At 58.1% G+C, this 25,781-nt stretch overlaps 1 protein-coding gene across 9 annotated transcripts in view; it reads right to left on the reverse strand.

The window, feature by feature from the left end:
• The window catches only part of AGAP3 (ArfGAP with GTPase domain, ankyrin repeat and PH domain 3), a 55,220-nt gene that overhangs the window by 24,236 nt on the left and 5,203 nt on the right, over positions 1-25,781 (reverse strand). For 4 of the 9 annotated variants that reach the window (XM_059711458.1, XM_059711459.1, XM_059711463.1 and 1 more), the window contains exons 2-7: positions 2,061-2,119; positions 1,794-1,881; positions 1,563-1,648; positions 1,325-1,466; positions 837-971; positions 571-698 (exon numbers count right to left, since the gene is read on the reverse strand). In XM_059711458.1, the coding sequence (XP_059567441.1) occupies positions 571-698; positions 837-971; positions 1,325-1,466; positions 1,563-1,648; positions 1,794-1,881; positions 2,061-2,119 (638 nt within the window). Of the gene's footprint in view, positions 1-570; positions 699-836; positions 972-1,324; positions 1,467-1,562; positions 1,649-1,793; positions 1,882-2,060; positions 2,120-3,279; positions 4,602-25,781 lie in introns of those variants that run through there. The other 5 variants (XM_059711456.1, XM_059711454.1, XM_059711455.1 and 2 more) reach the window with 5 other exon arrangements.

Here is a 25,781-nt window from a genome sequence, read left to right on the forward strand (position 1 = left end):
AGGGGACGAAAAATAACCAGGCAGCGGGCCAGGAAGTGGACAGATGTCAGAGTGGAATTATGGGAGGACACTGGAAGAACCTGGCTCAGAAGCCCCCCCTCCCCGCATACCCCACATGGCATGAAAACCACTGGTCCCTGTGGGGCAGGCACTGCCCTTCTAAACTCACACACCGACAGGGCCGACAGGTGGGGGGCCTGCCACGCTCCCAGTTTTGCCAGGGGCTGGTTAGTCCCAATAAGAACGCCTCTGTGCCTCCTGAGTCTGCTCCCCGGGCAGCGGCCCCTGAAGCAGCCCTGACAGCGCTCCCTAGAGCAAGTGTCTGCTGCCTCGGCTGCAGGGGCTGCAGGGTCAGAGGGTGGCGAGCGGGGTGGGGCGCTAGCAGGAAGGCAGTCACCACAGGCGTGCAGATGAGGCCAGGCCAGTCGCACAGGCTGCATGAACTCGAGCCAGGGCTTCCAAACCGTCCACAAGGCAGGAGACCGGATGAGGAGGGGACAGGCAGGCAGACAGACAGTGTGTGAGGCGGGGCTGAGGCGCGAGCTCGGGGACGCGGGGAGGCTGCCGCACCTGGTTGATGTGCACGGACGGGATGGAGGCGGCGGACACTGCCGAGTGGCTGGGGGAGTTGGGCAGTGACTTGCAGGGCCCGATGGCCAGCTGCTGCTTCTTCCGCAAGGCCACCACCTTCTGGGCCACTGCAGGGACAGCACAGTCAGTTACCCCTCTGGGGAGCAGGGAGAAGCCCGCTCAGAGCCGCCCCCCGGAGCCCGCGCCGCTGGCCAGAGGGCCCTCCTGACCCACGGGGGGAGCAGTCCCGCCGGGCGCCGAGTTACCGTCCTGGAAGACGCGCTCCACATTGAGCCCGTAGGTGGCGCACGTCTCATAGTAGGTGCAGCGCTTCAAGTCTGTGGACAGCTTGCGGGCCCTGCTGTCGTCGATGACCCGGGGGTTGGCGGCACTGATGGCATCTGCGGAGGCCAGGGTGGGGATTAGCTCAGCCTGTGGAGAAGCTGGGCGCTGAGCGGAGGGCCTCTGGTCAGGGGCTGGGTGAGCACAGGAACCCAGGATGGCCTCGCTCCAGCTCCGCCCCCAACGCGCTGAGTGGAAATGAGCCAGCCACTCGGTTAAACCATCTCAGAAAACACGGACCCTGTTGTCACGGGGCTGGCAGGACGCAGCTGGGGAAGACCCATTGGGTAGAGCCAGGACGAGGAGCCCCTTTGGGTCCATGAGGGCTCAGTCAACGTGGGGCAGCAGGGGGGTGGCGGATGGGCTTTCACACACCTGCCCGCCTAGGGACCCGGCCCGCAGGCCCGCTCACCCTGCGTGCCCACCAGCACCATGGGCACCTCGCTGGCGTTGCGGAAGCTGCAGAGGCGCAGAAAGTAGTTGTACACCGTCTGGAAGCTGATCTCATCCTCCAGGCTGAACACAAACACCACGGCGTCCACCCAGGCAGCAAACTAGGGGGACCGAGCACGATTACCAGCCTGGCCTGGTCCGGGCGGACTCTGGACCCGCTCCCACACTCAACGGCCAGAGCGGGGCAGGAGCCTCACCTGGAGCTCAGGGGGGCCTCCTTCATCTCGGATCAGCAGCAGGTAACTCTGGCCGTCCACCACAATCTCCTTCTTAAACCGACCCCCTAGGACAGAGGGCACAGTCAGGGCCGCAGCTGGGAGAAGCGCCCGCGGGCTGAGCAGAGAAAACACCCGGCTTCTGAGGAGGCCGGAGCTGAGAAAGACGGGGCTCGAGCCCCACCCCCAGCGCAGCCAGCGTGTGACCCTCACCTTCAGGGGACTCCTCCTGGACATAGGTCCCCGTCAGATAGCGGTGCACAAGGGCCGACTTTCCACTAGACAGGTTCCCCACAATGCCCTGTGGGAGAGGAAGGGGCGGCAGCAGCGGTCAGAAGGCACACGGGGGAGATGGGGCAGGAAAGGCAGAAACCATAAGGACTGAGAGGACGAGTGCTGAAGGGGAAAGAGGGCCAGAAGGACGCTGCAGGGAGAGGCCTGGAGGAGGGGGGGCTGCCCGGCCCTCCCCGCCTCACTCACCACTTTAAGCTCCGGCACCGAGCGGCTCAGGGTCCACTCCTGGCTGTTCACAAAGGAGTCTGCGGGAGAGAAGGCTGCCTGTCAGGACTGGGTGGCACCCACACCTGTGCCATCTGCTACCAGCTGTCTCCTACACTGCCCTTTCCTAGGCCCAGGCCAGAGGACTGTCCAGAGGGGACTCTACCCCTCACCCCTAGTTCCCTAGGGAGCAGCAGGGCAGTGGAACAGAGTGAAGACAGTCCTCAGGGGGAGGACACTGAGAGGTGTGGGCTGCCCCCTGGCCTGGACCTGGGTCTTCCTCCTCTTACTGCTCCAACAAAATAAGTAGCTCCCACCTTGCGCCACACCCAGCCTGGTGCCCCCGGGGCCCAGACAATAGGCCGAGGTGAGAGCAGCTCCAGCAGGTCTCAGCCCAGACCCACGCTGGGCTGGGCACTTGGCAGCTGGGCAGGGGGGCCAGCCTCCTGCAGCGAGTAGGAACAGCTCCCCTGTGCAGGGTGGGGCCACCCACACATTCCTGCCAGGGTGAAGAGGGAGGAGCCCTACCTGGCCCTGTTCTGTGACAGCCCTCCACCCGCAGCTCCTCCTTGTTGGGAGGCCACCACCCTTCCTTCCCCGAGACCCGCCTCCCAGGCTCCCTCTTCAGCCCATTCTCAGACCAGGGCAGCGGGCCTGACATTGGCACTGTCCTGGGGACGGAGAATGTGCCACCCAGAGCCCTCCGAGGGCTTGCACAACCTCCTCATCTTCTAGGTGGCAATGGCAACCCCCTGGGCCGCGCTTGCTTCCCCACCCAGGCTCTCAAAGAGTAGTTATCGCACCAAACGACCCACTGACCAACCGCGTCCACAGCAGCCCCTGCGCTCATCTGCAGAAGCCGCGGTAAGGGAGAGCCCAAGCCCGCGGGAGCTAGAAAACAGAAATGCCTTCCGCCCGAGGCTGCCCTGGCCTCCACGCTGCACGTGCCAGAAGCCACGAAGGCTTCCTACTCCACCAGGTCGGAGCCACGCTGGCACCGGGACCTGCTGGACGTCCTCCTGTCTCGCTGCCACCTCCAGGGACCATCACCGCCCAGAGCCCGCTGGGCGCTGCCCTCACTAGGCGTCCCGCCGTCCCTGGCCCACGACACGCCCCCCTCGCCCGGGAGGTTCCAGGCTCCCACCCGCTCAGCCTGGACTCCAACTGGAAGGACCCGGGCGGGCCGGGCGCTCCCTCTTACCGCTCGGCGCGCCCAGGAGCCCGGGGGCGGCGGCCGCCCGGCGGCTCCACAGCGGCTCGACGGGCGCGGGCTGCGGCGCGGGGTCCCTGCGGCGGAAGCGGCTGGTGAGCAGCTTCCAGAGGCCGGCGGCGGAGCGGGGGCGACCGGGCTCGGGCGCGGCGCGCGGGGCCTCGGCGCCCAGCAGCAAGTCCCGGCGGCTGGGGAAGGCGCCCAGCGAGCTGGCGTCGCCGTCGCTGCGGGTGCGCGCGCGGGGCAGCGGCCCCGACTCCGAGCGCCGGATCTCCTGGCCGCGGCGCAGGCGGAAGCTGAAGCTCTTCTTCAGCGCCGACAGGCCGCGCCGGGGCCCCGGGGCCGCGCGTCCGCCGCCGCCGCCGCGCCACACCTGCCAGCGCTGGCTGCTCCAGAGCGAGGCGCCCCGCAGGAAGCCGGCGCTGCCCGCGCGCCCCAGCCCCGCGCCCGCCTCGGCCTCGGCCAGCTCCAGGCGGTTCACCTCCAGGAACGTCATGCTGGTGGGCCGCGGCCGCGGCGCCTGGGAGACCCCGGAGCGGCTGCGCCGAGCGGGCCCGGGGCTGGGCGCGGCGGAGCCGGGGCGCTCGGGGGGCGCGGGCCCCGGGACCAGCGGGCGGCCGTCGGCGGGGCCTCGGCGACCGAGGCGCGGGCGCAGGAAGCCGAGCAGCAGGCTGCGGGCGCCGGAGGGCGCCGGCCCCGGGTCCCCGGAGCACACGCTCAGCGGCCGTGCCGGCGGCTCGCGCCCAGCGCACAGGGCGGCCGGCAGGGCGGGGGCCGCGCGGTCGGCCGGGGCGCCGTGCAGGTCCAGCGAGTCGCAGACACTGAGGGCGCGGCGGCAGGCGGCGGGCCGCTCCCGGCTGCAGCTGTCCCCGGGCGGCCAGCCCTGCTCCATGGTCAGGGCCCGCGGGCAAGGGCCAGGCCCATGGCGAGGGGCGCGGGGCGAGGCCCGGGCCGGGGCCGGGGCCGCGGCGCACGGACCTCCGGCCTCTGGGCACCTGGCATCGGTCGACTGAGTCCCACAACTCCTCCACCGCGCGGCCGGCAAGCCCAGACCTGGCGAGGCCGGGAGCCTGCCCAGCAAGGAGAGAGAGGCGGCAAGCCCGGCCTGGAACACCCCGGAACGGCGGCGCTGGGGAGGCGGCCCACTGGGGCAGCCCCGGGAGCCCTCGGAAAACAGGAAATTCCAGCCCAGGGCTCCTCCTCGGAGTGGAGCAGGTAGGAGAGGAGCTGTCACTAAGCGCAGGCCAAGGAACTAACAGTCCTTACTGGGCCCACTTTGGACAGAAGTGGGCCACTCTTTCTCCAAAGGAAAAACCTGACGGTGCAACGCCAGGGCGGGAATTAGGAAAAGGGTGAAGTAAGAGGAGGAAGTCACACACCCTCTCTGGGCCTTCGTCTCCTGATCTGTAAAATGGGAAGCCCAAATGAGGGGACCCTAGCTTAGTTCGAGGCTCAGACATGCCGAGGCTGGGGAGCTGGCGGGGCAGGGCTGCTGGATGCTGCAGGGGAGTTGCTGTTCTGTTGGTGACAGGCTTTCCTCCTCGGTGACTGTGACATCGTCGGGACTGGCTTGAGTCGTCCTGCCTCAGGGCAGTGGAAAGCCCAAAGGTGACCTGTGGACTTGGACCATACAGTTCTGGACAAGGAAAACTCAACTTACGGGATCCTGAACTCTGGTCTGCAGCCCCGGGCCTCGCCTCCTGTCCAGAGGTGCCCAGAGGTTGACTGGCTGAGCAGAGGTGAAGAGCGGGCCTGCAGCGCGGACCGGAAGCGCTCTCGCCAAGCCCTTTGACTTTGCAGCGTGGGCTGCACCCGACACTCATTAAGCTCTGGGCTCTCCCAGTCCTCCTCCAGCGCCCTGGAGAGGAGCCAGGGGCCAGTTTACCGAATCCGCAGGACCCCGGGCAGATCAGGAGAAACCAGTTTGGGAAGCGGCGAAGGTGAGGGGCTCTTTTCCTTTAAAGAGGCAATGCTCCCGGTTTCCTCAGTCCAACCCAACTCCCAACTTGCCTCTTAGCTTTAGAGCCATGGTCCTAGTCAGAAGCAAAGTACAAGATAAAGTGGCACATTCCAGAGGGGGCTGGAGGGGGGTGAATGCCTGAGGAAGGCAGGGCCTCTCCATCCCAAGGTGCTGGGGCAGAAAAGGGCTGGGAATTCCCAAGTCCCGGACTGGATCGCCCGGAGAGGCCTGGGGTGAAGTTGTGTTCTCTTGGGACTAGTCATTAGCAGTGATGAGGCTGGCTTTGTCCTCTCGGGGTGCATAGTCTCCACATAATAGATGGTTCCGCTGAAGGGCCTTTCCCAGGAGCCTTCAGGCATGGAGACCCGAACATGACCCAGGAATCCTGACTCACATTTCCAAGTTTAAAATTCCCACACTCGACTTCCAACTTCCCTATCTGCGCCATCTCTCTCTCTCTCTCTCTCTCTCTCACACACACACACACACACACACACACACAGAATTGCCCCTCCCCCAAAGAATAAGGTGCTCATCCCAAACCCTTCCCCCAAGCCAATGAAAATGCACGCAGAGGACAGCAGTCTGGGGGCCATCTGGGGACTGAGGGAGAGGGAACAAGGTACCCAGAGGGGATGGGCTGCTTTAGAATCCACTGGCTCTTGCTGGGAGTAGCAGGATGGATTGGAGGGGAAAAGCCCCCCACGCCCGCCAGCTTCTTGCACACTGGCACAGGGAGGTTGGGCAGCAGGGATGGAAGGACATCTGTTCCCAGGGGACACACCAGCTCTGGGCTCCCCCTGCACCTGTATGACCAGCCCCGGCAAAATGGTGACTTCCCATCCTCCCAGCCCTTTCCCAGAACCCGTTCCCGACGGGCAGAAATGAGAGGGCACCTGCCTACACTTCAGAGCCCAAGGACACGGAGACCCCAGAAAGGAGAACAGGGCAGGCACACAGCTCTTCGCGGGCATCGGCCCCACCAGGGACCAGGTCTGTGTTCTGTCTGAAAAGATTCTGCTCCAAAGAGAAGCGGTAAACAGTTCTGCTCAACAAGCCTGAAGGACACGAGTGCAGCACCCAAAGCTCCCAGCTTGCGACCTTGCAGACGGGACAGAAAATCCGTAAAACAGCCCTCAGGTCAGCTGTCGGTCATCAGCAACACCAAGTTAAACCTGTCGCTTGGGGGTGAGGTCACCATGGCAGTTTCTGGGGGAACGGAAGAGGCGATGCCCGTGAGGCCTGCAGTGAGCATTCCGGGTGAGGATGGGCACGCAGCCCCGAGAGCCAAGCGTGCAGAAGCTGAGCACTGCACGGCCCCTCTGTCCGAGGCCTGGAAATCAGAAGATGCTGAGTCTACGCACACGCAGCGTGCTGGGGGCCTCAGGCATCTTGCTCTGGGTGTGCAATTGCGTGTCTGGGGCAGCAGGAATATACTACTGACCGCGTCAGGGGAGCTAAGGTGAAGAGAAGGACCCGGCGAAGGCCTGACTTACGGGCGCTGCAGACACAGAACACTGGTCCTGAGCAGGGCAAGGGCGGCCTCGGGCTCAGGAATCCCACAGAACCTGCACCTACTTGAGTCTCCACTCAAATATTTGCTGGGTGATCCGCTGATAAGCTGGGTATGCCCAGCTGAGGTCACGCGGCCCACAGGGAGCTGTGGCTGGCCTCCTCAGAGGAGGGACGGGCTAGCTGCCTGCTGACACCCTGGTGCATGTGGGTGGCTCAGGGAAATCTTCAGCTTCTCCCTGCAGCCCAGAGGATCCCATAGCTACGCAGCCCCAGCGTCACCCAATATCCCTCAACGTCACAGGTTCCCCTTGTCCACAAGGTGGCAGCAAAACCTCTTCCTGCAGCCCTGGCGGCCAGTGCAGGGAGAAGCAGGTGACCCCAGCGGCCGCCATATGCAGGTCTCCAGTCCAGGACTGGAGAAGGGAGAGGAGGCTCGAGGCTTCCCTCTTTTCCCTGTTTGCTCAAAGCCTCCCCAACAAGCCAGCACTCACGCTGGAGGCCTGCAGGACTCTTGAGTCTTTACAAGTGTCAGGGGCTGTCCACCAAGACAGTTCGATGCAGCAGCAGCAGCAAAGAACCTCCACATTCTCCCCCCAAACCGGTTACCCATGTTCTCCGTTCCCTCCTCCTTCCACGCCCCACATCCAACCCGAGGTCCGTCCTTTTGGCTCTACCTCCTCAAGTCCACTTCTCACCACCTCCTCTACCCGGCCAAGGCAAGCCGCCGCCTCCCAGCCCAGGGCCCCACTGCCAATCCAGAAGTGACCCGGGCACTGCCCCTCAGGGGCTGTCCACTTGGTGCAGAATCACAAGTTCCTTACCATCCAAAGTCCACACCTCTTTGACCTCACCTCCTGGCACTCGCCCCACTCCCACCTGCGTCGGCCAGCGCCCCGGACACAGGGCCTCTGCCCTTGCTGGTGCGTCAGCTCACCCGGATCCCCTTCCCTCACCAGCTGGGTGCCCAGCCACTCCATCACCACGGCCACCTAATACTCACTACTCTCAGGCATTTTCCTGGTGTGTTTAACACCCCACCCACCCCTGCACTCAGCTGGGCTTCCTGACTCTCGGTGAGTGAGTGAGTGAATGTCTTCACTGAGCATGAACTGTACACCAGGCCTTTGTTCTCCTTGCAGAGAGGGAGGCAGGCTTGGGAGAGATGGCCCCTGATAGGTAGTCTTTTTTTTTTTCTTTTTTTAAAAGTATATTTTATTGATTTTTTTGCAGAGAGGAAGGGAGAGGGACAGAGAGTTAGAAACATCAATGAGAGAGAAACATCGATCAGCTGCCTCCCGCACACCTCCTACTGGGGATGTGCCCACAACCAAGGTACATGTCCCCGACCAGAATCAAACCCAGGACCCTTCAGTCTGCAGGCCGATGCTCTCCATCCACTGAGCCAAACCGGTCAGAGCTGGTACAGTCTTTTGAGGCGATAAACTACAGGCAAAACAGTTCACACACACCCCATGTCAACAGGGTGGCAGTGCACTGGCAAGACACTCGAATACTCAGGAGCTGAGGGCACTGGGTTCAAATTCAGCCTCTGTGCTGATCCCGTGCAGTCACCTCACTGGGTCTCGGCAGCCAGTCTGATAATCAGGGACCATCCACCCTGCCCGTTCGGAACCTGGCTCACAGCAGGTGGTCCAACCAAGGAGCCTCACTCATTCCCACCAGCACCAGCCTCTTCCAGGCAGACAGTGAGGGGGACTCAGCAGCTACTGGTCCCTCCATCGCTTCCCCAAGGGACTGCAGAGTTGGACCTCAGAGTCCCCGGGCCCAAGTGGGTCATGTCACTCTCCGAGTATGTAAGGAAAACCGAGATGGGCTGGAAGAAGCAGATTCATACTGTGAAGTCCTAACCCCCGGGCCTTAGACTGCGGCCTTAACTGGCAACAGCGAGGGTGCAAATGTAACGTGCTAAGATGAGGTCACACTGAGTAGGGTGGACTCCTGATCACATGTGACTGGTACGTGGAAATGTGGACAGAGACAGTCATGCTCAGAGGGAAGGGGCCATCTACTAGCCAAGCAGAGAGGCCGGAACAGCTCCTCACAGCCACCAGAGGGAGCTCAGCCCTGCCAACACCTGGACTTCAGACTTCCCGCCTCCAGGTGTGAGAGAATCAATTCCTGTTGTTTTAAGAAAACACCCCCCACTACCCTGCCCCCCCCCCCCCCCCCCGTACGTGGGCTGCTGTTCCTGCAGCCCCAGGAAACACAGAAGCTGTTAGACTCAAGACGCTGGCTCCAGCCCTAACCGGTTCGGCTCAGTGGATGGAGCATCAGCCTTCGGACCAAAGGGTCCTGGGTTCGATTCCAGTCACAGGCACGTACCTTGGTTGCAGGCTCCTCCCTGGCCCGGGCCCTGGTCGGGGCTCGTGCAGGAGGCAACCCATCGATGTGTTTCTCTCACATCGATGTTTCTCTCGGTCTTTCCCTCCCTCTTCTACTCTCCCTAAAAATCAGTGGAAAAATATCCTTGGATAAGGGTTAACAAAACAAACGAACAAAAAAGAAGAAGGTGGCAGCTCCAGGGGGCCCAGCAGGGATGACTGCACAGGAACCAGCCCCCCAGCCCAGCCCAGATCATCCCCCGGGGCTGCTCAGAGGGGCTGGGGAATTCTGCCCTATCTCCCAACTCCGCGTCAGAGAGCTCCCCAGCGGCAGTGTCACCCCCACCCCCACCCCACCCCAAGGTAGAGCTGAGGGCATCAAAGGGGCCAGGTTGGGGTGGACAAAGGGAGGAAACCAACACCGTCCCGTCCGCTGGGAAGCAACGTCATCCCAGCCCGGAAATGGCCTTCTAGCCCCAAACGTGCTACTTAATAGTCTCTCCCCTTTCCTTTCTGTCCACAAACTGTCGGGACGATGGTGGACGGGACAAGACCCAACAAGACCGGCCCGGAAGACTCAGTCCCTCCCTCTGTGCAGCCCCCCGGCCTCCTGACCTTGACCCACATTCTAACACCCTGAGCGGGACCCGGACGTGCTGCTTCCTGCCCAGACCAGAAAAATATCCCCGGGGCCGTCTGAGCACCGTGGGCCCTTCACCAAAAAGCCCAAAGGAAAGGGAGCCAGTGCCTTATGGAGGGAGACGAGACTCGGTGTAAGCGGGTGGGCGCTCCCTAATGTCACTGCCTTTCACCCCAGTCCGGGCACGGTTCCTGGCCCAGCTACGTCCCGTGAGCTAAGAACCTGCTGCTCCCAGCCTCACAGGCTTCTACAACACATCCAATGATGAGACCACCGTCCCTCAGCATATCAGCTCTCTCGTCTACTTTCATCCTATTTTCACAAAAGTAAAGTAATTGAATCAAGGGAAGATGCAATAGAGTGTCCAGATAATTGCACTAAGTTTGCTCCGAGATGGAGGAGCTGCAGAAACGAAGCTGCTGCCAGGTACTACGCCCTCCCCTCCCCACCCCCTACTCCACCACCACCACCACCTCAGACCTCAGATGCGCAAGGAAAGGGGATGGAGGGTCAGTGTACACAATAAAAAAACAATAAAGGCAGGTGGTTTGAGAGTCTAATGGACAAACGTTTAAAAGTGCCTGAATTCTCATTACAGATTTTAAAAGCAAGACAGTAACTTCCCCGGGCGGGGGGGGGCCTATCCTGAGCCCAAGCCCACCCACTGGCCCCAGCATCCAGCACCCAGGCCCAGGCCCGGGAGCCCGGGAAGCCCCAGGGCAGGGCTCAGGTTGACACCAGCAGGATCTGGACGTGGAGGCTGCCTCCTCTACCCCTGCCAGCTCAGTGTGCTTCTCCACCAACCCTGGCTCATGCCCGCTGTCCCCACAATGCCCCCGGGGAGAGGGGACCTCTCAAACCTGCCAGTCTCCTCTCAACGTCCCAGCTCAGCTGGTCTATCATCTGCCCTCACCTGTCTGGGCTCCTGGGCACAAGCAGGATGACAGACCCCTGCCCTGGCAGCTCAGAGCCCACCTCTGTAGCCCCAAGGACAGCAGGGCCGCCTTTGGTGCCCCATAGAACCAAGGCAGCAGCCACGTGGGACACTGCTGGTCACTGGGAAGGAATAGCCAGTTATTGAACACTAGAGGCCCAGCCCAGCCTGCACCCTCTCCAATCCGGGACCCCTCGGGGGATGTCCTACTGCTGGTGTAGGCCCAATCCCACAGGGCCTAAACCGGCAGTCAGACATCCCTCTCACAATCCAGGACCGCTGGCTCCTAACTGCTCGCCTGCCTGCCTGGTCACCCCCAACTGCCCCCCTCCCACCAGCCTGGTCGCCCCCAACTGCCCCCCTGCCGGCCTGGTCACCCCCAACTGCCCCCCTCCCACCGGCCTGGTCGCCCCCAACTGCCCCCCTTCCGGCCTGGTCACCCCCAACTGCCCCCTCCCACCGGCCTGGTCGCCCCCAACTGCCCCCCTGCCGGCCTGGTCACCCCCAACTGCCCCCTCCCACCGGCCTGGTCGCCCCCAACTGCCCCCCTGCCGGCCTGGTCACCCCCAACTGCCCCCTCCCACCGGCCTGGTTGCCCCCAACTGCCTCCCGCCCCACGCCAGCCTGGTCGCCCCATGCAGCCTGCTGTTCGGTCGTTTGGTCGTCCCTCACTAACCCCCCTGCCGGCCTGGTCACCCCCAACTGCCCCCTCCCACCAGCCTGGTTGCCCCCAACTACCCCCCGCCCCACGCCAGCCTGGTCGCCCCACGCAGCCTGCTGTTCGGTCGTTACTGTTACTGTGACGGTGTCCTGGACAATTTGCATATTCCTCTATTATTGTATAGATGAGGGGCCCCACTCTGGGCATTTACACACACTGACCCACTGAGCACTCACAAGAACCCATTTTGCAGATGAGGAAACTGAGGCACAGACACCAAGTAACTTGCCCAAGGTCTCCAGTAGGTGGAATTCCAACCCAGGCTATCTGGCTGGCCCCTAGCCCTTGGGCCTCCCTGGCCTGGTGACATCTCTGCTGGCATAGGGCGGACTTCAGCCTGAATTTCATCTTACTGCCCCCCCTCCCCCGCCTATCTTCCTTTCCTCCTGCCCTGGAACCCACATCGGGGCAGCCCAGATGGCGTTCCTAGCAGGGGCCCTCCTTTCAAAAACCCTCCCCAAGGTTCCTCCTCACCCACCTTCCAAGCAAACTCCTGCCCCACCCCCACTCTCCCAGCCCTGGATCAGTGCGAGGGGCCAATACAAGCTGGGCTACTCTCCCAGGGACCCGTGGCCACTTACAAAGGAGAAAGCGACCTCGGGTGATACCTCTGACAATAAAAGGACCTATCGAGGGGCGGATGGGTTCATGCCACGTAGACAGAGCCACAGAGGAGCCAGGGCAGGCCCACTAGTCGGGGAGGGGAAGCGTGGGTAGGTCAGACCACCCTGAACAGAAGATGCATAGAACTGGGGGGGGGGGGCAGGAGCAACCCCAGATGCGGCCAGTTCACTTGCACAATTTCCTGCCAACCAAAACCACGTGCGCTCGGCCCACAGGTTCTCCTGCAGCAGAGCCACTGATGATCCGATCAGAACCTCAGGCATCTGGTGACTGGGGTTAGACTTCGATGTTAAGTCTACTGTCATCTCCCTTCAGCCCGATGACTGCCGCCCGGGCCGGCCCACCAGCTCTCAGGCCAGTGACCACGTGGGGGCCCACAGGAGAGCACGAGGGAAGGGGCTCTGTGGTGCACAGGGGCCCTCCCCTGGCTGGGTGGCTGGGCCCTCAGCTTCGAGATGAGAAAGGCCAGGGGGTCTTAGGCCATCTAGAGCCACTGCCCTCTGGGAACTTTCAAGGTCAGAGTCAGCAGACCAGGAGGCCCCTGGCAGGACCCCTCCCTGACGAGCCAGGCGATGGTCCTGGTCTGTGTGCAGCCAGGCTCAGGGATGCCAGGCACAGCGGGCCAATGACAGGCAGTGGCAGAGGTGGCGGGGACCCTGGTAACCTGGTAACTGTCTGCAAAGCACCTCGCAGACAGGTCTCCTGGGGCTCTCCTCCCCGCCTTCACCCGTGCTCCTGTGCGCCCTCCTCACCCCCACCTGCCCAAAGGCCCTGCTGCACTGGCACCATGCAGGGAGGGTGGCCACGCAATGACCCAGAGGGGGCTGTGGGGCTGTGGGAAGGACCAAGCGGACGCAACGAGGCTGGCTGGAGTTACAGAACAGGAGAGAGAGGATCAACAGATTCAACTACATAAAAACAAAGAGCCCTGACTGATAAAAGCCTGTGAAAACCTGATGGAAATACAATCAATGGGAAATCAACACCTGAAAAAAAATGTGCCTGTGTCAGTGGTCAACCTCGTTACCACTGACAGGCAGGCCTTGTCTCACTGCACTCTGCAGACACGCGTTTCCATCAACATTGAGGCAAGACCCTCTCGGGCACCAGCGAAAAGCTTACCACTTGCTGAGGGCTCAAGTGATGGCTGACATCTTTTAGCAATAAAGTATTTTTTAATTAAGGTAAGTATATATTTTTAGACATAATACCACTGCACATTTCAAAGACCAACTACATCTCACTCACGTGTGGAATATCTAATGACCAACATAAACTGATGATCAAAAACAGATCCAGAGACAAAGGGGGGGGGGGCAGGTAGAGATCAACGAAAGGACTTGTCTGCATGCATAGTAGCATAACCAGTGGGCACAGACACTGGGGCGGTGGGAGCTTGCCCTCTGGGGTGGGGTGGGGGGGTCAATGGGGGAGGAAGGAGACGTATGCAAAACTTTAGAACAATAAAATAAAATAAATAAAGACTAAGGACAGTATCGCGTAAACATAACTTTCACATGCACAGGGAAACCAAAAAATGTGTGAGTGGCTTTACTGCGAGACTGGGAGATCTTAGTTGTCTCAACATCACTGACAGCAGGGCCTGAGGTGACACGGCAGGAGGTATCCATGAGCCCCTAGACCTCACCTCCAGTCACTGCGGCACCGGCACCGGCACCGGCACCGGGGATGGAGGGACAAGTTACCACCACCAGGCAGCAGCAGCAGCGGCCTCCACGGGCGGGCGGCCGGAGCACTGCCTGCGAGAAATCTGGCTCGGATGCCTCGCCCGTCTGTGTGAAGGGAACAGCGTCTGTGTGAAGGGAACAGCGTCTGTGTGAAGGGAACAGCGTGATGATGGGCCCGTTCCATCCTGTCCCGTTCGGACTGGGAAAAGCAAAAAGGTGATATAAGGCACCTGGGGGCTCGCCGAGGACACCTGGTTACGGATGATGAGCGACTGCTGATGTGAGAGGATTCCTGTCCTAGGCTTGGGTTTGATGCTGGTACTACGTTGTGTGGAAGGTGTCTGGTTCTTAGGAAATGCCTCCTGAAGTGCTTAGCGGGGAAATGATACAGGTGCTGACTGTGACCACCACCAAAAGCGAGTGTGTGTGTCTGTGCGTGTGTGAGTGTGTGTGTGTGTGTGTGTGTGCAAGGAAGAGAGGAAGAGAGGAGGGAGGGAGGGGGAGAGAGAGAGAGAGAGAGAGAGAGAGAGAGAGAGAGAGAGAGAGAGAGAACAAACGGGATAAAATAGTAACAAATTTCAAGGAGGTCATTTTTTTAAATAAAAAGCTGAAGGGAAACCTGTCAGTCTTTTCCTCTATAAATGCTGGGCTTCCTGTCTGGCTTAAAAGGATCCCCCTACCTGAAGATGACACAATATTCTTCTAATTTCCTCCGGAATTTTAAATTTTTTCTCTTTTTCTTGTTACCACAGTGCATGCCAGCTCAGACCACGGGCTCTGAGGCCAGACGTACTGGGTTCAGGTCCTGCCTCGGCCATTACTAGCAAGCAACCTTTACATCTCCGCACCTCAGCTTCCTCGTCGGAAAAATGGGGATAACGTGGCCCCTGCAGGGAGGTACAAGCAGGCGTGCAGGGACACAGGGCAGCGCCCGGCTCCCACGGAGCGCCCACAGAAAGCTCCTCTTTCACTGCCGTTCTTACCGAGGTTCCGAGTCTGATCCTGCCCCACCCCAGCTCAGAACCTGCAGCTCCGTCACCCGCTAGAGCTGCCAATCTTGTGGGACATTTGCAGCACAAACATCAGGTACTGGAGTGTGGAGAGGCACATTTGAAAAGTTTAAAAACACACTATGCCAGCCATTTCCATAATGAAATCCTGACTCCAGTACAACTGTCTCGGTGCCCATTAAAGCAGCCGCGCGCTCACTCACGGGGCCAGCCCACCTGAGTCACTGCCTGGGCCCAGACCACCGGTCCTGGCTGCGGACACGCCCTGTCGGTAAACACGTTGTTACTTTGGTGTCAACTCAACTCAATCCAGCCCCAGGTCTCCTGCCCAGAGAAAGGCCGCACTTCTGGGCCCTCAGCTGCCTCGGGCAGTGCTGTGACTTTTACCCCCTGGTAGCAAATAATCAATTTTACTGTGGATCAAGTTTTGGGGGCAACCTGGCAAGGAAAGGCTTTGGCAGCTGAAGCAGCCCGGTTGTGACCACTGCCCCCGGATCGGAACTAAGGAGGGCCTCACCCGTACCCCACTTACCTGCTCCCTCTACCTGGACCACCCCCAATCTGCCCTCGCTTTCAAGACCAGAGGGCTGGGGTGCCCCGGCCCTCACTCCCGAGGACGGACTTTCTTTTACCACCAAGAGGACATCTCAGCGCGTCCCTCTCACATCGCAAGGAAAGGAGACACCACGCTCCGGGGCCGGCCCCCGGCTGCCCCCCAGCCCCTCGGACGGCCTACGTTCAGCTGTTTGGCCTGGGTCAGGGTCTCTTTATCTGTGCCACCGGTGCCCCCAACCTGCACTTCAGTGTCCCTCCCCACCCCACACAGAGGGCACCTCACCGAGGGACCGGCTCCCGCCCCCCAGAGGTGGGAAGGCTCACTCGGGCCTCACACCCACCCTCACCCTGCAGCTCCACCCCAGTAGCGGGGCCGTTCACAACTGCCTCCCGGCCAGTAACTGGCCACGCGCCCATGTCCACCTCGCTGGGCCCCGGGAGGGAAGGCCACTCCCCGCCCCGGGGAAGCCTGCTCACTGGGCAGGTAGTATTTTCACAGCCCGAGCCAGCTGGCCTGTCAGGAGCCCGTGTGTTCAGTGATGGCCGGGCCTGACTCAGCTCTGACCTCAGGCGGAATGGGAACTCCCAGGGAGGACAGGGGACTTGCCGCCCCGCCACGCTCTCCCAGCGCCAGCAGCTGGGCCCCGGCCAGAGAGCCAGCCTGTCCCAGGGACTCAAGCGGAGGCACCTCTCCAGCTCCTGCCAGAGGGAAGACACGGGCTCACAAAGAGCACCTGTCCTCACCCTGAACGGTGCCCCTGCCGGCCCACGAGCACCTGCGCAGGCTCGCTCTGGCAGGGCCCCGAAGCTCCTCTCTCAGACCCAAGCCCACCTGCCCCTGTTCCTAAGGCCAGCGGGGCCCACCGGCGGGGCGGGGGCTCTGGGCAGCAGTGTGGCCCTGGAGCAGACGAGCTGTGTGACCTGGGCAGGGAGGCTCCCTGAGTGACCTCCAGTGCCCAGCAGGGCTCCTGGGCTGGGCACAGAGTAGAGAGGCTCCTTGGTCGTTGTCAAGCGTTACCTGCCAGGCTGGTGCTGGGCTCAGGGCTCGGGGCTCAGTGTCTAAGGCAGCGGTTCTCAACCTGTGGGTCACGACCCCTTTGGGGGTCAAACGACCCTTTCACAGGGGTTGCCTAAGACCATCGGAAAACACATATATAATTACATACTGTTTTTGTGATTAATCACTATGCTTTAATTATGTTCAACTTGTAACAATGAAAATACATCCTGTATATCAGATATTTACATGACGATTCATAACAGTAGCAACATGACAGTTATGAAGTAGCAACGAAAATAATTTTATGGTTGGGGGTCACCACAACATGAGGAGCTGTATTAAAGGGTCGCGGCATTAGGAAGGTTGAGAACCACGGGTCTAAGGGAAAGCAGTGAGCGGAGCAGGCAGCAGCTCCTGACAAATGCCAGCCGGGGAAAGAACACCCTCTGCTCCAGGCCCCATGAGGTACCAGACCAGGAAGGCTGGGGAGGAGGGCACCCCACACACCAGGTCCTGGAACCAGAAAGGTGGGCATTGGAGCCAGGTTTAGACACAGCTCACAGGTTAGGGCAGGGACACCCCCTGGAGGGGCTGCTGTGGGGCTCCCGGCCCATCGGGGAGACATGCCGGCCCGAGGGCCACAGCCACAGGGGGATGGGGACCCAGCAAGGGGTGAGAGAGCCTTTGACACAGGTCCAGAGCGGCAGTGACGAGGCTGCGGGGGAACGACAGCTCTACAAGATGACAACCTGTCTTCTCTGGGTTGGCTGGAGGGGCCTTAAGACATCCCAGCCAAGATGTCACAAAGGGCACACTAAAGCAAGCATGTCAAACTCCCACAATGAATATTTTTGCGGCCCAGCCAATACAACGGTGTGTAAGAAACGTTTTAACAAAAATCTCGTGACTTAATTTTCACCTATCCTGTTATATACAATGTTAATAACAAACTACAACCTTTGCTAATGACTGATTACTATAATTTGTTGCATTCATTTCCCTTACGTGCAGACGCACCATTTCTCTCCTCTAACACTAGCAGCGAATATTTTAGCAGCCGATGGCCACGTCATTAGTCTTCTACTGACTTGTTTGGTGTGAGCAACAGGAAATATTTTGCTTTTGGAGAACAAGGAAAACAAATTTGCGTTACGCTTATTAATTTGTGCAGTTATTCAATGTCTAATAAGTTAATGTTCAAGAAAAAAGATTAACCTTTTTTTGAGCTTCAGAGTGCCTTTATTTCTTTTTTTTTGAAACAACATAAACCTTACTGAAACAAAAAATATTAACTTTTATTAAAATGGTCTAATATTTTATGTTAACGATTACTCATTTATTTACTTTTTTATATTTTTTTTATTGATTTCAGAGAGGAAGGGAGAAAGATAGAAACATCAATGGTGAGAGAGAATCATTGACTGGCTGCCTCCTGCACATCCCCTACCAGGGGGGATTGAGCCCGCAACTCAGGCCCTTGGCCAGAATCAAACCTGAGACCCTTTAGTCCTCAGGCCGACGCTCTATCCACTGAGCCAAACCGGCTAGGGCACGATTACTCATTTATTTTAGCCCTTAGTATTCAGCAGGTCTCTATCAAAATAAACCTACATTTCTATGAAAATTGAAGCTTTTTTTTTTTTTTGCAACCCACATAAACTTAAAGCTTGTTTATTTGGCCTGTGTCAGCCTTTGAGTCTGACATGCTTGCACTCAAGGCAGAGGGCTGCCCACCAGGCCATCCTCAGGCTCCCTGCGGGCTCCCTGGACAAAAGTTAACACAAGGGGGTTGGTAAAAGGTACCAGCACTTACTGCTGCCACACTAGGGGATGCCCCTGCTTGGCCAGGTCCACAGCTCCCTCATCTCCGAGCAGGAAGGTGGGGAGAGTCCTGGCTTCAGCGCTGGGAAGGCTGAGACAGGGCAAGGAGGCCAGCAGGGATGCTGGCTGAGGGGCTACCATCTGTGCCATTTTCCAAGGGTATGTGTCTGTTCACAAACTTCCTGCTATTTTATGAATATACTAGTGGCCCGGTGCACAAAATCTGTGCACGAAGAGGGGGGTTCCCTCAGCCCAGCCTGCACCCTCTCCAATCAGGGACCCCTTGGGGGATGTCCGATTGCCGGTTTAGGCCCAATCCCACTAAACCGGCAGTCGGACATCCCTCTCGCAATCTGGGACCACTGGCTCCTAACCACTCACCTGCCGGCCTGCCTGATTGCCCCTAACCTCTCTGCCTGCCTGTCTGCCTGATCACTCCTAACTGCCTCTGCCTGCCTGCCTGATCGCCCCTAACTGCCCTGCCCGGCCAACCTGATCTTGCCCCCAACTGCCCTCCCCTGCTGGCCTGATCTCATCCATAACTGCCCTCCCCTGCCAACCTGATCTTGCCCCCAACTGCCCTCCTCTGCTGGCCAATTTGGTTCTGATTGGTTGGTTTCTATGCCAGTCAGCACCAAAAGCTCCGCCTCCTAGGCAGCCATTGGTTCCTCACACTTCACCCAGATTTGGTTCTGTTTGGTCAGTTTCTATGCCAGTCAGCGTCTCTGGGCCTATCAACAGGGCCTGATCAGAAAGGCAGGGCTGATCAGCAGCCCCGGTGGAGGCCTGGAGAGAAATGGAGGCACAGCTGCTGGCCAGACTGGGAGAGAAAGAGAGAGGCAAGTGCTAATCAAAAGCTGCCACAGAGGCAATGGATTAGTCCCTGCTTCTCTCTTCAGGCCTCTCTCTGGCCCTGATTCACAGCCCCCTCAGCAGTCAGTGCTGGGGCACCACGCCTACAGCGGAAGCAGTCAGCACTGGGTTGCCGCCAACACTGACTGCAAGACTGACTTCTGGTTGGTTGAGCCTCGGTAGTTACCAGTCGTTACAACCCAGGGTTTTTATATATTAGGACCAGAGGCCCAGTGCACGACATTCGTGTACTTGGTGGACAGGGGGCGGGGGGCGGGGGGACGCGTCCCTCAGCCCAGCCTGCACCCTCTCGCAGTCCGGGACCTCTTGGAGGATGTCCGCCTGCAGCTTAGGTTTGCTCCCTGGCAGGCGGACATCCCCCAGGGGTCCTTAGCACTGCCGCAAAGGCAGGAGAAGTTCCTGCCACCGCTGCTGTGCTCATCAGTCATGAACCCGGCTTCTGGCTGAGCAGCGCTCTCCCTGTGGGAAGACAATGACCACCAGGGGGCAGCTCCTGCGTTGAGCATCTGCCCCCTGGTGGTCAGTGCGTGTCATAGTAACGAGTCGTCCCACTGTTCAGTCTATTTGCATATTAGCCTTTTATTATATAGGATAGGATAAGTTAGCATAAACTAAGGCCAAAACACAGCAAACAACAACAAAATTACAAAACAGCCCCTGCCTAAGATGCCAGCATGGGGTGAGGGGAATATTGTGGCATTTGCTGGTGACATGCAGCATCGTAGGTCATGGCTTCCAGCCCACCTCTCCTCTGGAAAGAGGTCATCAGGATGCAAAACACCTGGGGTCACTCTGGGCCCCGCTGCTGCCGTGACCTCAGCCGGCCACTCCCACCCTCTCTGGCCTGCGCGGCGTCTGGGCTGTGTATCCAGCACCCTGCTCCCTAACTGTCCACACCTCACAAGCCAGCACTCCCTTTGAGCCGTGTGCAGAGCTGATACACAGAACGCCGGCCAGTCCACTGTGCGAGTCACGCAGTCTGTCTCCCACAGGCTCGGGGCTGGCCCAGCCCAGCAGCAGACGGAGGGAGCGGAGGGACCTGTCGCGGCCTTTCCCCACCGCCTTTCTTCCCTCACCCTAATTCAGGGTTATCCTCCAGCTGGGAGAGGGGAGGGGACATGAATAAGGCAGCAGCAGCCACATGGGATGAAACTGCCAAATTGAAGTGACACGAGCCAGCCACACGGAGGCCTGTGGCCAACCCATCGTAACCAAGACACTGACGAACGGGGGGCCCACAACACGGGCCCCCAGACATGCACTCTCCTTCATCTTCTTGCAAGAGCGGGGCAAAGGGTATAAACTGTGATTCCCAAACTTGGAGCATGGGAACCCTCTGACATTAACAAGTTTTCTGGCCGACCCTTCACAACAGTAGTTATATTTCCAGGTTTTAAGAAAATCCATGGTGACAAAAGCTACTGTGAATTCAGTAACCGTTTCCCATGGATCTGTCTGGACTCCATCACCATCGCCTTACCAGGTCCTCAATAAATGAATGTTTGTTGAATGACTGAATGAAAAGAGTAGCAGCACATTGTGATATGTACATTCTTTTAAAAATTTAAATACAAAACTTTAGAAAGGTGAGTCCAAAAGGTGACTACTCCCGTGTTCACTCTTTTAAACAAACGGGTATCCTTTTGTTACAGGCTAAAACGAGAGCTGTTTTTCCAGTATCACAGCCACTGGCCACGTGTGGCCACTGAGCACGTGAAATGCGGCCTGTCCCAGGGAGAGGGCTACGATGTGAAACCCAGAGCGGAATTTGAACACTTTCGTAGGAATAAAGACGTAACATGTCTCATCAAAAATGTCTGTATTGCCGAAACCGGTTTGGCTCAGTGGATAGAGTGTCGGTCTGCGGACTGAAGGGTCCCAGGTTCGATTCCGGTCAAGGGCATGTACCTGGGTTGGGGGCACATCCCCAGTGGGAGATGTGCAGGAGGCAGCTGATCGACGTTTCTCTCATCGATGTTTCTAACTCTCTATCTCTCTCCCTTCCTCTCTGTAAAAAATCAATAAAATATATTTTTTTAAAAAAATGTCTGTATTGATTACATGTGGAAATGGTAATATATCAGGTATATGGGTTAAATAAAATACAGTATTAAAATCAATTTCACCATTTTTACTTTTTTAACATGGCCACCTGGACATTTAAATTTGCACGTATACTCTGGTTTCTCTTCAGATCGAATAAATCTTTCGCCTTTTAAATTTGCACGTGATTCACAGAGTGAGGCAGAAGTAGGTTTACAGTTGTGAGTACATAAAAGTTTATTCTTGTATTATTGTTAATTATTGTATTATTTTCCATATGAACAATTGTGAACCTACTTCTGCCCCACCCTGTATGTGCTGAGCTGGAGGAAACACTTTAATTGACAGGCAAATCATCAAATGAAGGCAATCCGGGTGGCTGTGTGACACACCTCGCGACAAGCTGTGGTCCAGGGTCCACATCATCAGCTGGAACCTCACAGATCCCTGCTTGGCACCCTTGCCCCGGGGCCTGCAGGGCTATGCCAGCCAACCCCAAACTCTGCCCCTCCAGGTTGTGGCTCGCGTTCAGGAAGCACCCTTGGGGGAGCTACTGCTGCGGGCACCGAGCATGGCAGCTCGTTTATGAATGGGGGACCAGAGGTGCCACACGTGAGCACTTCCTAGAGCAGCCGTGGGCAAACTACGGCCCGCGGGCCGGATCCGGCCCGTTTGAAATGAATAAAACTATTGAAAAAAAAGACCATACCCTTTTATGTAATGATGTTTACTTTGAATTTATATTAGTTCACACAAACACTCCATCCATGCTTTTGTTCCGGCCCTCCGGTCCAGTTTAAGAACCCATTGTGGCCCTCAAGTCAAAAAGTTTGCCCACCCCTGTCCTAGAGGCTGGTGCTGGTCTAAAAGCTTCACATGCCTTAACTTCCTTCACTCTTCCGCCTATCCAGTGGTCGGCAAACTGCGGCTGGCGAGCCACATGCGGCTCTTTGGCCCCTTGAGTGTGGCCACGAAGTTTCAATCGCACTGTACATGCGCGCCCGCACGTGGTATTTTGTGGAAGAGCCACACTCAAGGGGCCGCAGTTTGCCGACCACTGGCCTATACCATGATGTGAGTGCTTGTTAACCTCATTTTAGCAACAAGAAAGGCAAGACAGAGAGGTTAAGGAACTCACCCAAAGTCACACAGCTACCAAGTGTTAGGTCTGGGGTTCAAATCGAGTCCGCCTAGCACCAGAGCTGAAACTGTAGCCTGTGCAGGCTCTGACAGAGCAGGGATGATACCCAGGCTCCATTCTACCACAGCACCCAACGTGGAACAGTCTAGAACAGTGATGGCGAACCTATGAACTCATGTTTTTGGCTGATTTTTCTTTGTTAAATGGCATTTAAATATATAAAATAAATATCAAAAATATAAGTCTTTGTTTTACTATGGTTGCATATATCAAAAAATTTCTATATGTGACACGGCACCAGTGTTAAGTTAGGGTTTTTCAAAATGCTGGCAGGCCGAGCTCAAAAGGTTCGCCATCACTGGGCTAGAAGCAATAACCAAGCAGAGGGGGCTTTGGAGTGACCAGACATCAAACCTTCACTGCTCTTTACCCAAGGCTTTGGGGCCTTCCTGTAGAGATGATTTAACACAACAAAATCCTCATGGGTCCCTCCCAGGAAGAGACCAGGAGGAGGAGGGGCTGGGAGCGCCCACCAGGAGCAGGCGGAGCCCCAGTCCCGCCACACAGACACGCACACACCAGAGGCTGTGACTGGCTCCAATCCCACTCCAGAGCTTGGGCTCCGGGTCTGCAAGCATCGAAACATCGAATTAAATGCAAAAGAGAAACTGCTGTGGGCAGGCACACCAGCGGTGGCAAGGAGGGGTGCGGACTGAAAAGAAAGAAAGAAATAAAAAAATACACACTGTCACCAGGCACAGAGCAGCAGGGGCCTCTCCTGGGACCATGGGGTGTGGGGCTGGCCGCCTCGGGCCCCGACATGGCGCCTACCTCCAGCAAAAAGAACGTACGCCAGAGAAAAACCAAAGAGATTGAAACTGTATTACACATAATAAGAAAAAGAGGGACCAACAAAAACCAAAATGAATAAAGAATATAAACAGAATTAAACAAAATACAAAGGACCAAAACAACAATGAAAATCATTTTGTCCTTTTTTTAACCAATCAGGTGGCAGCAGGGGTCCAGGGAATGGGGACCTCTGCTCCTGGGACTGGGAGGGTAATGTGGCCCTAAAAACGTGCACACACGAAAGTCTCACCCTTTCCTTCTTCTTCGGAATCCGTCCAGAGGAAATAACCGGACAGGTGAATGAAGATCTCCGTCCAGGGAGATGTGTAATGAACTTACACCCGTACACCGGGCACCGCGCAGCCGTCTACATGACGAGCATTCACGGGTGGGGTGCCTGCTCTGTGCCCGGCTCTGCTCTGAGCGCCTTACATGCACAACCCCCTCACACCTCAGCACGCCCTGCAGGTAGGTTCCGCATTACCCCCCATCTCACAAGAGGAAACTGAGGCGCAAGAGATCTCATCTCTCCGCACCGGCCTCTTCAAGTACCAGCTCCTTGAGGTGCCCAGGCAGCGCGTGCCAGAGCCAGGCTGAGCGCGGGAGCCAGACGCAGAACCCTCGGTGACTGTGGCTTGCACCCCCGGACCAGCGGGGCCAAGGCCGGGGAGCCAAGACCGAGCTAGTTCATTCGCTCCCTGCAGGGTCACGGCAAGCTGCACAGATGCAACCAGAATGCTGTTCGAAGACCCGCCCGAGCGGGTGTGCACGCCTGCAAGTGTGCGGGCGCGTCTCGCCCAGGTTCCCACCGCCAGTCAGCGCCACAACAGACGGGGGACCCAGGAACCCTGACTCCCCGTCAGGGAGCTGCCAGAGGGGAGGACGGACCTGGGGCCTTTCGTGAACCTGTGACTCTGGCCGAGTTTCCCACAAACCCACCCCCCTTTGCTGTGAAAGGCCCATAGCCTCACACTGATCCCAGAGTAGCTGAAGGCAGGTATTCGTAGGCTGGGAAACAGGCGGGAAGGGAGCAGGTCAGACAGTCAAAGCAGGGACGCTTGGGGGGAGATGGGACACACACATTTCTTCTACTTCCTACACATTTGAATTTGTTACAACAAAAAGTTATTCTTGTCGTTTGAACATATATTTAAACTTTAACCATGTTTAAATATTATCAAGTGTTTCTTGACCAAGCACCTACTATGCGGCCTATCCACATCCGGGCTGCTCACATAAGGGAGAGGCAGCTCCGAGAGCCACCATCCACCATCCATCCACCGGTTTGGCTCAGTGGATAGAGCATCGACCTGCGGACTGAAGGGTCCCAGGTTTGATTCCGGTCAAGAGCACATGCCCAGGTTGCGGGCTCGATCCCCAGTAGTGGTGTGCAGGAGGCATCTGATCAATGATTGATCCTGTCTCATCACTGAGGTTTCTATCTCTCTCTCCCTCTCCCTTCCTCTCTGAAATAAATGAAAAATATATTTTTTTAAAAAAGACATCAGAAGATAGACACAGCAGGAAAGAACTACATCGCCCTTAGGTTATAGTTTAAACGTTTCCACAAGTTAAATTCAGGTCAAAAGCATCCCTGAGAGGCACCCCAGCAGGGCTGACCAGGGTCCGGCACGGCCCCCCAAAAGCTCACTGGTCCTTCCCTAAAGGGAAAAGATGAGACAGGAGCTGGAAAACCAGGTGACGCCCTGGTCCTGCCGCTGTGTGTGGCCTGGGGGAGCTGCCCCTGTGTAAGTCCTAGGCTGTCTCATTTGCAAATGGGGATGATACGTGCACACCTCACAAGAGCCTGTGGGAAAAGAAAGTGACCGCAGTGCTGTAAAGGCCTCATGACCCCCTCCAGCAGGCAGGCAGGCAGGCAGAAGAGTGCCAATTGGTGCAGTTCTGCACAGAGCAGTGTCTCCATCCTCCAAGCAGGTGTCCCAGGTCCGTCCCTTCCCCACATCCACAGCCTCGTGCTCAGCCCCCGTTCCAGCGGCCGGCCCCTACCCCTGGCCTGCGCGGTGGAAGGCAGCAAGGGTCAGGAGGAATGCAATCTGGTTAAGCTGATTTCGGGTGACTGCACATTACAACGAGAATGAGGACAAGCCAGAGGGTCCAGGCAGGCGGGTGTTGAGGAGACACTAAACAGCGACACCCAACTCTCAGGGCGCTGCCTGCCTCTCCAGGCCTCGGCTCACCCCGCTAGCCCCGCTTTCTGGAAGGGCATCATCGTTTCTTCCCTCCTGGGGTTCTGAGGGCTCACAGGGCAAAAGCACCGTGTGGATCCGAGGAGCCCACTCATCCGCTTCTAACCCCCACCCCCCACCCCGGTCACCCTCTGGTCCCCCTGCCCCGGCACCTGGGGCCGAGACTGCGTGCTCTCCAATGCACCCTCCTGTGACAGCCCGCCTCCTGCAGGATTAAGCTCCACCTCAAATGGCCTCCTGAAACATGGCAAGGTGTCAATGGATAACACAGGATAAAGCATTGACACCGCCGAACCAGGGTTCTCCTGCTGTCCCCGTGGACTTAATGCCTCTTGACCCCCTCCAGCAGGCAGGCAGGCAGAAGAGTGCCAATTGGTGCAGTTCTGCACAGAGCAGTGCTGTTGCTTCTTGAACACCGCGATATGCTTTCACCTCCCCTGCATGGGGAGGGGTCCCCATGAGACTGAATGGGGAGGGGTCCGCCTGGCTGCCTGAGGTCAGGCTGGGGTGGGTCTTTCCATCCCTCTCCTGTAACCTTAAGGAAAGGGGCCTTCCCCAGTATCTAAC

This window comes from Myotis daubentonii, chromosome 10 (assembly GCF_963259705.1).
Source record: "Myotis daubentonii chromosome 10, mMyoDau2.1, whole genome shotgun sequence".
Classification (NCBI taxonomy): Eukaryota; Metazoa; Chordata; class Mammalia; order Chiroptera; family Vespertilionidae; genus Myotis; species Myotis daubentonii.